This window comes from Bos indicus x Bos taurus, chromosome 10 (assembly GCF_003369695.1).
Source record: "Bos indicus x Bos taurus breed Angus x Brahman F1 hybrid chromosome 10, Bos_hybrid_MaternalHap_v2.0, whole genome shotgun sequence".
Classification (NCBI taxonomy): domain Eukaryota; kingdom Metazoa; phylum Chordata; class Mammalia; order Artiodactyla; family Bovidae; genus Bos; species Bos indicus x Bos taurus.
In genome coordinates this window covers 15,182,275-15,194,647 of record NC_040085.1, presented here as the reverse complement: position 1 = coordinate 15,194,647, position 12,373 = coordinate 15,182,275, and the positions used below count along the sequence as shown (strand labels likewise).

General features: G+C 52.2%; 1 protein-coding gene across 2 annotated transcripts; it reads right to left on the bottom strand.

Moving 5' to 3' along the window:
- Window positions 1-4,456: 4,456 nt before the first annotated feature.
- On the bottom strand, window positions 4,457-10,674 carry SLC22A17 (solute carrier family 22 member 17). 2 transcript variants are annotated; one of them, XM_027553272.1, is made up of 10 exons: window positions 10,399-10,674; window positions 9,695-10,204; window positions 9,499-9,602; window positions 7,274-7,428; window positions 6,533-6,698; window positions 6,189-6,334; window positions 6,001-6,106; window positions 5,617-5,834; window positions 5,226-5,337; window positions 4,457-5,096 (listed from the first exon to the last, which is right to left on the bottom strand). In XM_027553272.1, the coding sequence occupies exons 2-10, from the start codon at window positions 10,100-10,102 to the stop codon at window positions 4,808-4,810; spliced, it is 1,704 nt and encodes a 567-aa protein (XP_027409073.1). In that variant the 5' UTR covers window positions 10,103-10,204; window positions 10,399-10,674; the 3' UTR covers window positions 4,457-4,807. The 2 variants fall into 2 exon arrangements, with proteins under 2 accessions (XP_027409073.1, XP_027409074.1); XM_027553273.1 differs by having other exon boundaries at window positions 9,695-10,201.
- Window positions 10,675-12,373: the final 1,699 nt, after the last annotated feature.

The window sequence follows — 12,373 nt, the reverse complement described above, 5'->3', positions numbered from 1 at the left end:
TTGCTGAAGCCTGGCTTGGAGAATTTTGAGCATTACTTTACTAGCATGTGAGATGAGTGCAATTGTGCGGTAGTTTGAGCATTCTTTGGCATTGCCTTTCTTTGGGATTGGAATGAAAACTGACCTTTTCCAGTCCTGTGGCCACTGCTGAGTTTTCCAAATTTGCTGGCATATTGAGTGCAGCACTTTCACAGCATCATCTTTCAGGATTTGAAAGAGCTCAACTGGAATTCCATCACCTCCACTAGCTTTGTAGTGATGCTTTCTAAGGCCCACTTGACTTCACATTCCAGGATATCTGGCTCTAGATGAGTGATCACACCATTGTGATTATCTGGGTCATGAAGATCTTTTTTGTACGGTTCTTCTGTGTATTCTTGCCACCTCTACTTGTCATATCTTCTGCTTCTGTTAGGACCCTACCATTTCTGTCCTTTATCGAGCCCATCTTTGCATGAAATGTTCCCTTGGTATCTCTGGTTTTCTTGAAGAGATGTCTAGTCTTTCCCATTCTGTTGTTTTCCTGTATTTCTTTGCATTGATCGCTGAGGAAGGCTTTCTTATCTCTTCTTGCTATTCTTTGGAACTCTGCATTCAGATGCTTATATCTTTCCTTTTCTCCTTTGCTTTTCACTTCTCTTCTTTTCACAGCTATTTGTAAGGCCTCCCCAGACAGCCATTTTGCTTTTTTGCATTTCTTTTCCGTGGGGATGGTCTTGATCCCTGTCTCCTGTACAATGTCACGAACTTCAGTGCATAGTTCATCAGGCACTCTGTTTATCAGATCTAGTCCCTTAAATCTATTTCTCACTTCCACTGTATAATCATAAGGGATTTGATTTAGGTCATACCTGTATGGTCTAGTGGTTTTCCCTACTTTCTTCTATTTCAGTCTAAATTTGGCAATAAGGAGTTCATGATCTGAGCCACAGTCAGTTCCTGGTCTTGTATTTGTTGACTGTATAGAGCTTCTCCATCTTTGGCTGCAAAGAATATAATCAATCTGATTTCGGTGTACGGTGTTAGCTGTGGGTTTTCACAGATGCCCTTCATTCCATGGTTCTCTGTGGATACCATGTTCCCCATTCTGTGTTCTCCATGTACACCATGTTCTGTCATATCTCTAGTCTTTGCACTGTTTCTTCTTTCTTTCTGTCCTTGGCAAGCTCAAGACTTTACCTGTAGGGTCCAATCCAAATATCTGAGAAGCTTCCCTTGACTTCCTCCAATAGGATACATCCAATCCTCCTTGAGGTGCTACAGCACTTCTTCCATTTCTCTGCATGTTCTGTATAGGACAGTAATTATCCCCCAGTGTTCTGAGCTCTTGCAGGCCAGGACCATGCTCCCCAGACCTGAGGCAGCACCAGAAAGTAGTGGATAATCAGTAAAAATCAGTTGCAAGGTAGCCAGGCTAGGTTGACTGAATGGAAGTGGCTTTCATACCACTTTATGTAACTTTTTAAGGTTAGAAATGTAAACCTGTATATCTTTTTAATCTCTCCCTCAATAATTCATTGTGGCTTTTAGTTGTGAATCCAGCTACTTAGAAAGCATTTCTAAAGCAGTTCATATTTCATCAGTACAACCTCTTCAGGGAAAGTAGTTGTTTCCTTGTTTGTCTGAAAATGATCTCCAGGCTCCTGGGGGTACCTTCTCAATTTAATATTACAGAGTAAGTAATACTTTCTTTCATGGTGTTTAGAATTATTTACTATGCAGTAAGAAGTAAACTATGCAGTAAGAAGATTGCAGGCTCTCATTTCTCAAGATCTGGCTACTCATTACCAGTCACTGCAAAAGTGACTGAGGTCCAAACCTCAGTCTCCCCATCTGAAAAAGCATGAAAATAACGTTTCGTGGGGTATTGATAAGGATCCAAGGAGATCACGTGGTTGGTGAATTTTAGAGCAACTGACAAGGTGCCAGTTGCAGCTACACACGTTGCTCCTTTCCACATAGACCATGAATTGCTTGGGGAGGAGGGACTGTATCTTTCCCTGTGGTTCCTTGATGCTTCCCAAATGCTACCATTTTTTTTGCCTTTACCTCTCTGCTTGAAGTCAGAGAGGCTGGCTGTCTCTTACCTACTCTGCTACAGGAGCTGCGCTAGCTTCCTGAATATTTTTATTTTCCTTACTTGGACCTTTTTTTAGCGGTATGCAAAGAATGTGTTCTTTGAAATGCCTCTTTGACACTGTTTCTCACAGTGTGCTTTGGAGATCATATAAGTAACTCCTTGGCTTTACATGGGATCTTCCAAAGTGTATTTATCTACCATTCTGTTGGTTCTCGCAGAATCTCTGGAGGCAGCGATGAGTATGCTCTCTTGTGTTATTGACCACTCAGAGCTAAAAAGTCAACATTGGGACTTTCCTGGCAGTCCAGTGGCTAAGACTGCGCTTCCATTGCAGGGGGGTGCAGGTTTGATATACCCAGTCAGGGAATGAAGACTCTGCATGCTACCCGGTATGGCCAAAAAAAAAGTCAACATTGGAGTCAGTTCAGATGGCACAGACACTGTTGGGCAGAATGTATGATGCAGAACATCTAGCTGTGCGGGAACTATGGTAGTAGAACAGTCAGAAAGCTTGGGTTTAAGTCCTGGCTCTGCCTTTCACAGCACTTCCTTCCATTTCTTTCTTTTCCATTCCCTTGGTAGCTAAATAGGATAAAACTACTATTACCTATTTCAGGGTATTGTGAAGATTAAATGAGAAGGATTCCCATGAGTTCTCCAGTGGCTGAGAACTCAGAAGCATGGCTCAGTCCCAGCACTCTGGGCCTGGGATGTGGACTGGCAGAGGGGAAGGAGATAGGAACTGCAGGAATTGGGTAATGGGCCTCCCTTACGTGGAAGAGGCTGGCCTCAAGACTTGCTTTTCCTAAGAATTCCTCCTCTAGGACCGCCTCACCCTTTCCTCCCTCCAGGCCTCTGCTCTCCTTGTTGTTTAGTCACTCAGTTGTGTCTGACTCTTTTGCGACCCCATAGACTGTAGCCCACTAGGCTCCTCTGTTCATGGGATTTCCCAGGCAAAAATACTGGAATGGGTTGCCATTGCCTTCTCCAGGGGATCTTCCTGACCCTGGGAATGAACCCGCATCTCCTGCATTGGCAGGTGGGTTCTTTCCCACTGAGCCACCAGGGAAGCCCCCTGCTTTATGGCCTTTGAATTGAAAACAATGTACCTGTCTCCTGGGTCTTTGCCTGAGGTCTTCCTGCCTTTCTGAGTCCCACTTCCTTCAAGAGGCAGCCTTTCGATGCTCCAACCACTGCTGTCTTCTTCCTCATTAATATTCCCAGTGTTAGGTGGATTTCAAGCTCCTTGAAATCCTAATATCCAGGATAGTACTGGTCTGTAAATCTGGCACAGGAAAGATTTGCCAAAAGAATGAACAAATACAACTTTTTGAACAGCTATCATGGGTCAGGCTCTGGTGTTTCAAAGTTGAGTAAGACAAAGTTCCTGTCCTCAAGGAACTTACCATCTAGTGGGATAATTTGAGGCACATACAATATATTATCTTGTTTAATACTCATAGCAGCCCTTGAAGGAGGCTAGAGGTTGAGAGATTGGCCCAAAGCCAGGCCAGGGTTACTCAGAGGCAGGCCCTAGCACTGAGGTGGAAGACGTCTCCTACTGCCCCCTCCCCAGGCGGGGGCGGGGGCTAGAGACTCTCTGCTTGATTCCAAGGGTAGTGTACAGAGATTGGAAGGATGGGGAAGGTGCCCACAGTGTGCATCACTAGAGAGCACCGGCTCCAGGATCCAATTACATCCCAGCGATTACTCCTTAACTTTGCAATGTTGGGCAAGTTATTGAGTCCCTGAGTGTCAGTTTTGTCATCTGTAAAAGAAGAAGAGTACTGTGGTGGGCATCCACTGTTCTTACCTGGACAACACCCAGTCTTCTAGCAGCACTCAGGGACTGCTTCCCCCTCTACAGTTGGCAGTAATGGGGGTGGGGTAGGGTGGGGGTGGTTGTGATAGGCAAGCTAGCCAGTCACTGACTCTCTTGCCCTTTCTGGTTCTTGGCCTTTACTAGTTCTGCTTTTCCTTCTACCCCATGAGCTTCCGCATAGGGTAGAACCACAGCCTGCCCCACCAAATCCCTCTAATAATTCGCTTTGTTGCTCTAAGTTCATTAGAGTCAGTCAGTTATTACTGCTTGCAAAAACAACAACAAAAACTTTAATAGATCCAGACACCTACCTTGCAAGGTTGCGAGGATTAAATGATTAAATGAAGTTTGTGAAGTGCCTAGCCCAGTCCTAGCAGCAGAGCAAGCAATCAGTAAGGGGTGGTAATTGTCTGTAAGTTAACATGGAGGTGGGGGCAGGGTGGGAAGAGGGGACAGGGCACAGGGAAGGAGAGGGGGATGGTTAATGGTTTGGATTCCACTGAGAGAAACCTTCCCCCGAGAGACAGGACAACAGAAGGGAGGGAAGTCCAGGCTATGGTATGCTCATTTATTCAAAATGTCTTTATTGAAACAGAATGATAGAGCAAGAAAGAATGAGGTCTGGGAGGATGTGGTTGGGCACAGGATGGAGCCCAGACCTGGTGGTACAGTGTGGAGCTCTCTCCCTGCCCCCTGACTCTAGCCAAGGGAGTGAACACCAAGCAGCAGCGGGGGGAGATGGGGTGAGGGCAGCCCCCTGAGCGCCCCTTCGTGTCTGGCCCGAGGTGCCTCTGAGCCTCGTGGGCAGCCCTGCCTCGCTCACTCAGTCCTCCCACTCTCCTTGCCAGGGCCTTGTGCTACTTTTCGGTATGGGCCAGCCTCCTGCCAGGGTGCTCAGAGATCGCTCAGAGGGCGGGGTTGGGGGTGGCAAGCAGCGGGACGTGGTCACAGCGGTTGGGTGGGGGCTGCTGCAGCAGGGAAGGCCGACGGCACAGCTCCCCATCCCGGAGCACCTCCGGCAGGAGCTTGCGCTTGGTCTCCGGCAGAAGCATGATGCTGAGGATGCAGAGGAGCGCACAGGCCGCCAGGACCACGTGCTGCAGGAAGGCCCCATGGCCCATGTGGAGGCGCTGGGCTGGGCCACTCAGCCCGCCGAGCGCCCCCAGTGCCATGATGAGGCCCAGGCCTCGGCCCCTGGGAGAGACGACAAGGCCCTGAGCCTGCGGCTGTGGGCCTCATCCCCACCCTTCCCCAGCAGCCGCTCCTCCGGCATCCCTCAGGCCCTGTCCTCAGAGGTTGCCCTGACAGCACGCCTGCTCTCACCGGACCGTGGTAGGGATGACTTCGGCAGCAAGGAGGGTGCTAAGGATGCCGGCAGCTTGGGAGGAGAAAAGCCCAAGGACAGAGAAGGTGGTGATGGCAGCCTCGTTCAGATCTGGAGGGCCAAGACGGGGCGTGTGAGTGGAGGCGGCAGATCATGCTTGGCCTCGTCTCTGCCGTCACCCCTTCTGATCCCTACCCGGGTGTGTCTGGGCATTCACTGATCAGTTGGAGTGTGTGGCCAGGGGGAGGGTTGTGAAAGATCTGGGCAGGATCTGGTCTGGTCCTGGGAAGCCTGAGCCAGGGAAGGGAGGGAAGTGGCTGAGTCCATGTGGGGCACCTCTGCTGGGGTTCCTAGGCTGAGCCCACAATGCGGGGAAGGGAGGGTGCTTACAATCCCACAGGCCCAGCAGGGCCAGGGATGCAATGCCAGTGAGTGTCATCGAGAGAAGCAGGATGCCCCGGCGGCCAAATCGGTCCACGGTGACCCCCAGGAAGACACAGGCCAGGGCCGCTGTGCCGCTGGCCAGCAGGGAGCACAGGTAGAAGTCCGATGGGCTCCCTCCTCCTCCCACAGGCTGGTAGCAGTGGCGAATGGCATGGGCAATAAAGCTGTGAGACAGGGCGGGGAGGCACAGGACAGCGTCTGTGGTGTCTGCATTGCCACCTGCAGCCTTTCACCACCCTGGTTGCCCTCTGCAGGGGTCCTCAGGCCTTCCCCACCCAGCCAGCCCCCATCCTAGCTACCGGCGTGGCCCTTGGCCCTGACAAGGCTCACTTGGTGAAGCCCAGGATAAGCAGATTTTTCCAGATGTTGCGGTAGTTGAGGAGGGAAGCGAAGGAAAAGGAGGATGTTGCAGGGAGAGGGCAGGTGTTCTCCAGGTCTTGGGAGAGAGAGAGGAGCTGTTAGAAGGAACAGCTGAGCACTCAGGGCCCTCCTACATGGGTGGGACCCCTGTCTCTTACCCTGCAGGGCCTCCTGGGCCTCCTCTCCCAGCATCTGCCCATGGGGCCGGTTTCGCTCAGCCAGGATCCTCAGCACAGACTGGGCCTCCTCAATCTGTCGCTTCACTATCAGCCACCGCGCGGACTCCAGAAACAGACCAGGCCAGCTGGGGGAGGGGGAAGGGGATGCACTGTGAGGCTTCCCGTCTCCTGACCCAGGATGGAAAACTCCCACCTCTGAGGGGCTGGGGCTAGAGCAGGCCTGGATGAGGGTCAGTGGAGAAGAGGAGGGGTCTGCAGGCTAGAGCTACAGGTAGGAGGTAGAGAAGGGAATGGCCAGACAACAAGTAGAGGGTGATACTGACCCATAAAACAGGAAGAGGATGCAGGGAGCGGTGATCATTCGCTGAAGAAATCGCCAGTCCTTAGAGACAAGGGCCAGGCCCAGGAACAGGAAGTGCCCCCCTACCCCCACCAGCTCCCCCGCCAGGGCCACCCGAAGCCTCTGGGTTGGGTCGCACAGCTCCAGCCCTGGAGATACAGCAGGGACAGGGAGGAGAGGCCGGGAGGAAGGAGGTGTGGAAGAGAGGAGGGGAGAGGGAGGGAGAAGGACAGAGAGCAAGGTCAGACCCTGCGTGGAGGCTGCAGCCACTGCCTCCCACAGACTAACCTCTAAGGCAGAGTGGAGAGGCTGTTTGGACCTCTCCTCTCTCCTGCTCAAACTTGGGAGGGCTTGAGGCTCAGAGTCCCTGTGGGGGCTCAGCACTCCCAGTTTTTGGGCCCTTTCACATCAGACCTCTTATTTGACTTTCACATTAACCCTTGTTCAAGCTCGTACAGCTACTCAGGATTTCATTTTTAAAATAAGGCTCATTTCCTGACAGCAGTAAGTCCAGGGCAAGGAAAGCTTTAAAGATCAGGGAAGGAAAGGGGTGTGTGAGAAGCAAGACCCCTGGATCCTTTAAAGGCCTGGCCAGAAAGAGCCAAGATTCCAGACAGCTGAAGAAGGGACTGAGGGGGTCCTAAGGAGCAGTGGCAATGACCTGGGGATACAGACAGGCAGGCATGAGCCCCTAGGGAAGGAGCTCTGGAAGGGTGCCACTCACGCATCAGGTAGACACCAAGGTCAACGCCAGCAAGCAGGAAGCCCAGGAGGAATCGGAGGGCCATGACACCCGTGGAGGAACCTGCAGCAGCACCTCCCACTCCACAGGGGCCCACCAGTCCCAGAGTCAGCAGCACAATCCCACGTCGGCCAAACCTGGAAAGCAGGGAGAGCCTCTGGTCACCCAGACTCTCTGTGAGAGGAGTGGCTGTGTGGGGTCCAGCTGTCCACTTTAGAGATAGAGACACGAGGATGAGGCCCAGGGGACAAGGGTTGGACTAAGGCTACAGGAGATGGGGAAGATGGGGACCCCGGCTACTGGGCACTGGGGCGTGGCTATTGTTCTGTGGGGGATGAGACCACGGACTCTCAGGGCTATTGGTCAGAGATGAAGGCATTTCTTCATGGAAGTGAGACCAGCCATCAGTGGGGATGGGATATTAGGGGAATTGGATCCAAGAGATCTTGGGAATACAGATATTGGTCAGTGGGGATGGAGCTTGTCTTGCTCAGACTGATCAGAGGAGATGGGCTCATTGACATACAGGGTTGGAACTACTGATCTAAGGAGGTAGGCCATTGGCCACTTGTCCATGGGGATAGTATTGGTCAGTGAAAATGGAGCTCTTGATCTTCAGGAACTGAGTAATTGATTTTGGGGGGTGAAGCCGTTTTTCCATGGGATTGGGACATGGGTCTACTAATCCATAGGAGTGGTCAGTGGGATGGGGTCACTGACCAGAAGATGGAGCCATTGATCCATGAGAGTGGAGCTCTTAATCCATGAGATAGGACTATTAATCAGTGGGGCTGATCACTAACTTCTGAAGATTGGACAGTTGATCTTTGGGGATGTAGCTATTAATTCCTGGGGTAGATATTTCAGTCAAGATGGATGGGACTATTGGCCAGTAGGGATGAATCTATTAATCCGTATGGATAATCAGTAAGCATGGGGTCACAGAGCAGAGGAAAGAGAGACTATTGGTCAGTGGTGATGGTCACAGACTGTGAGTCAGTGGGGACAGGGTTCCTGATCCTTGGAGGCTAGGCTACTGGTTTTTAGGGGTAAGAGCATTGGTGTAATGTGGATGTAGACTGGGGTCACTGGTCACTGGGAAGGGGACACTGATGCCTGAGAGTGAAACTACTGACCCAGTAGGGTGAGACCATTTCCCATGGGGTTGAGCTTATTGGCTCAGGCTACAGAATTTAGGAGACTGAATTTAGGTCTTTGGGTATGAGGCTATTACTCCAGAGGAATGATGCTACTGGTCTGTGGGTATGAGGCCACTGATGGCTATTGATCTGTGGGTTTAGGATCATTTGCCCACAGGGGTGTATGACTATTGGACAGTGAGGATAGATGTTGTTTTTAGGGAACTGGATTATTGAATGGTGGGTTGCCTTTGAGCCATGAGAGTTGAACTATAAAGCCATTTGGATGGGACTGTAGACCAGTGGAAATGTCTAATAATCCCCAGGGATGGAGCACCTGGTCAGTGGTGATGGTGTCAAGGACCAGAGATGGAGTTTTGACCCCTGGGAAGAGCTGCTGGTTGGTGGGGATGGGTTTGTAGATCTTTGAGATGAAACCACTGATTCCTGGAAATGAGACTTTTGATCTGAGAGGATCTGAGAGCACTAATGATCTGTGAGGATGGGACTATTAGCCTGGGGTGAGGGGTGCTATTGTGGTCATTGATCCATGGGGGTTAAACTATGGACCCTCCCCAAGAGGGTGGTCATTTGTTTGAAGAGTTGAGCTACTGGTCAGTGTGAATGGGGCTGTTGATATTTAGAAATTAACATAATGATCTTTAAGAATGAGGCCACTGAGACAGAGCTAACAGTCCAGGTAGACAGTACTGTTAACAGGGATTAATCTATGAAGATGGCAAGGGAGGAGCTTGGTGGTAACAGGACAATAGAGGAGGAGTTAGGACTTCTGCGGACCTAGGGGTTTTGGTCAGGAGGGATGGGGCCACTGATTCATGGATGTGGGACTGGCAGAGCGGGGAGAGTTATTCTGTGTGGAAGAGGTATGGTAAGAGTATTTCTTGGTGGAGAGTGAAGTTGAGACAGTGCTGGGGCCACCTGTCAATGAACAGGAGAAATCCAGAGGACACTGCAGAGTTGAACAAAGCCTCTTCAGCCTCTTGCAAAGGCTAGCTGCCTGGGCCAGCCTCCCTAGCAAGCCCTCCTCTCTACTTGCTGAGCCCTCACCTGTCTGCTGGGTAGCCCAGGAACAGGTAGCCGGAGGCGAAGCCCAAGATGAAGAGGATCTGCTCCAGGATCACCTGCCAGCCCAGGTCACACACCAGATCCCACTGGGGACGTGAGAGGGAGGAGCGGGTGTGAGACCCCCTCGCTGGTGGCGCGCAGCCCGCCCCAAGACCCGCGGCCCAGCGGGCCGCCTCACCTGGCCGATGGCGTTGGTGGTGAGCACCGGGAGGCCGTTATAGTCCCAGTCCTTGAGACAGTGGTTGAAGTCCGGCGGAGCGAAGCCGCTGCACGAGGGGTCCGTACTGGTGGCGAGGCGGCTGGCGGCGCTGGCGGCTAGGGCCGCGCTGGCGACGCTGACGCCGCTGGCGTTGGGGGTCTGCTCCCAGCCGGAGGCGTTGGGGGGGAAGGCCCCGTAGTGGCAATGCAGCGGGGGTGCCAGCGTGAAGATGGGGTCGGAGGCCAGGCCCAGCGCCACGAAGAGCACGGGCAGGCAGCAGAGGCCGAGCTGCAGCTGCTGGCCGCCGCCCAGCGCCCCCACCTGGGCGAGCAGCGCCTCGAAGCTGAGGGGGCCGGGGGGCACGGCCAGCGACAGGCTGCTGCCCATCCCGTCGCCGCCCGCGTGGCCCTCCCCCTCCCGCTCGCGTTCGCGCTCCCGCTCACCCTGCAGCTGCTCCGTGGGCACCGCATCTCCAAGGGTCCCGACCTGCTGGGGGTGGGAGTGGGGGTTGGATGGGTGGTAGGAGAAGGGTGAAGCGGAGAAAACCGCAGGGTAAGGGAAGAGGGCGGGCGCGAGCGGGAGGAAGGCGGTCTGCCGCGGGGGATGCACGGGAGGAAAATGCCAGGCGCTTGTCCGGGGGTGCGGGGAGATGATGGCGTAGCCCCCAGGGCGCGGGCACTTACTCCGTTGGGGCTGGGGGTGATCTCTACAGTGCTGTCGATCTTGCTGCCGCCCCCGCCATTGGGCTCGGGGGTCCCGGTGGCCACCCGGGGAGCCAGTTTGTCGACCGCAGGGGCCCAGGCGGCCCGCACGGAAAGGATGCGCTGTCTTCTGGCCCAGTGGCGCGCCCGTTGCCCGGACAGAGAAGCCGAGAGACCCCGCTCTGCAGCTCTGCAGCCGCGGGCGCCTCCTCCGTCTCTGCGATCTCTGCGCCGCTTTCCCCTCCCCTTCCTCCAGACTCTCCTCCCCTTCCAACGTCAGCAGAACCTTCGGTCCAGACTCTTCGTCAGAGAGAGGAAGGGGGGCCAGGACCCAGGGGAAGGAGAAGATGGGGCTCTGTCTCTGTTTCTTGGGTCTGCGGGCCATTGCGGTATAAAGGGAATAACTAGAGGATAGTACATCCCAGGCAGGTGCCAGCGATTCCTCTTTGCTTCCAGTTCTTCCTCCTCATCCATCTATCCATCCATCCATCCACTCACTCATCAGTACAATTTATTAAGTGTCTGCTATATCCTGGCCTTGTGCTGGGCTTTGGGGATAACAGGATGGACAAGACCGATATCGGAGTGGCTTACTGAGGAGAGAGACAGGTATACTGGAAAGGATGCATGCATATGGTGGACTGCACTGGGCACTGTACTCAGCCTTGGCTTTAATCCTCTACAAGACCACTTCTCTGGTTTCACTACCCCCACCCTGGCTGAGTCTCCATCATTTCTCAACAGCATTTGGCTTTGTTGGCTACCCCTTCCTCTAAACTCTTTCTTCCCTGGCTGCCAGGTCCCATACTCTCCAGATTTTCTTTCTCTTGCTACTCTTTTCTCTACCACAGACTCATTCTCCTCACTATCAGTCAGTGCCTGTGATCTTTGGAAGCTTGATTCTAGGTCCTCCTCTCATCTCATACTGTTCTCTCCACCTTAGAATCTCACTTCTGCCCACAGCTTCCATCACCCTCAGTATAAATAATATGAGCCAATATAAACCTGATTCCTACATTTACATCTCCAGTTCCCACCTCTCTTCAGAGCCCCAGACCCTTGAAGCCACCTCTTATTTGCTTTCTTACCCTGGATGACTCACAAGGATCTCAAAGTCAATACGTCCAAGACCAAACTCATGGTCATGTCTCCCCCATCCCCCCAACTAGGTTGTCTTCTAGCTCTTCTTTCCTCACTGAATGGCACTTTCACCATCCAACTGTGGCCAGATGCTCAGGTGACAGCCCTTAGAGTGCCCTCTTCCTTAGCCCCGCTCTCCACCCCATGTCAAATCCTCTACAAAATCCTATCCATTTTATTTCCTGTGTAGTTCTCAGATATTCTGCTTCTTTCCATCTATCTCTGGCACCACTAGTCAAGATACCTGTTGTGCAGACTGCTTTAGCCTCCCAGTTCTTAACCGGTACTCTGTATCTGCTTTGTTTCCAATCCTTTCTCCCTATCTGTTCATAATGCAGATGGACTGATCTTTTCAAAATACAGATGTTTGTGCTTCTTTCCTATTTAACAACCATCAGCGTCTTCTACCATCAAGGTAAATGCAATATTCTAGACCTCATAGTGATCCCATACTCTCTGCAGCTCTCTCTCTTTCTCCAAATTCTGCACACCAGTCACACTGACATTCTTTCAGGTTTTCCAGTGCTACAGGGCCCTTGCATAAGCTGGTCCTTATGCCTAGAAGTCTCCTCTACTTTAGTCAAGTTCTTCAGCTGTCAGTTCAAGTATATTTGCCTCAGAGAAGTCTCTCCTAACTCCTTGAATTGCTACTCAAAGTATGATTTACAGACCAGGAACATCCACATCACCTGGGAACTTGCTGGAAATGTAGAATCAAAGGCTGTTTTCAGATACTTTGCATTTTTAACCAGATCCCCAGGTATATGTACATTAAAGTTAGAAATGCACTTCTCAAGATTTGATTTGCGCTTTTTTT

What these genes read in the sequence shown, in the direction of transcription:
- SLC22A17 (XM_027553272.1), bottom strand. Translation starts at nt 10,102, where the DNA reads ATGGGCAGCAGCCTGTCGCTGGCCGTGCCCCCCGGCCCCCTCAGCTTC. An exon ending in CCTTGGTGTCTACCTGATGC is followed by an intron (nt 6,699 to 7,273) that starts GTGAGTGGCACC and finishes CTGTATCTCCAG; the next exon opens with GGCTGGAGCTGTGCGACCCA. An exon ending in ATCCTCTTCCTGTTTTATGG is followed by an intron (nt 6,335 to 6,532) that starts GTCAGTATCACC and finishes CCCCTCCCCCAG; the next exon opens with CTGGCCTGGTCTGTTTCTGG.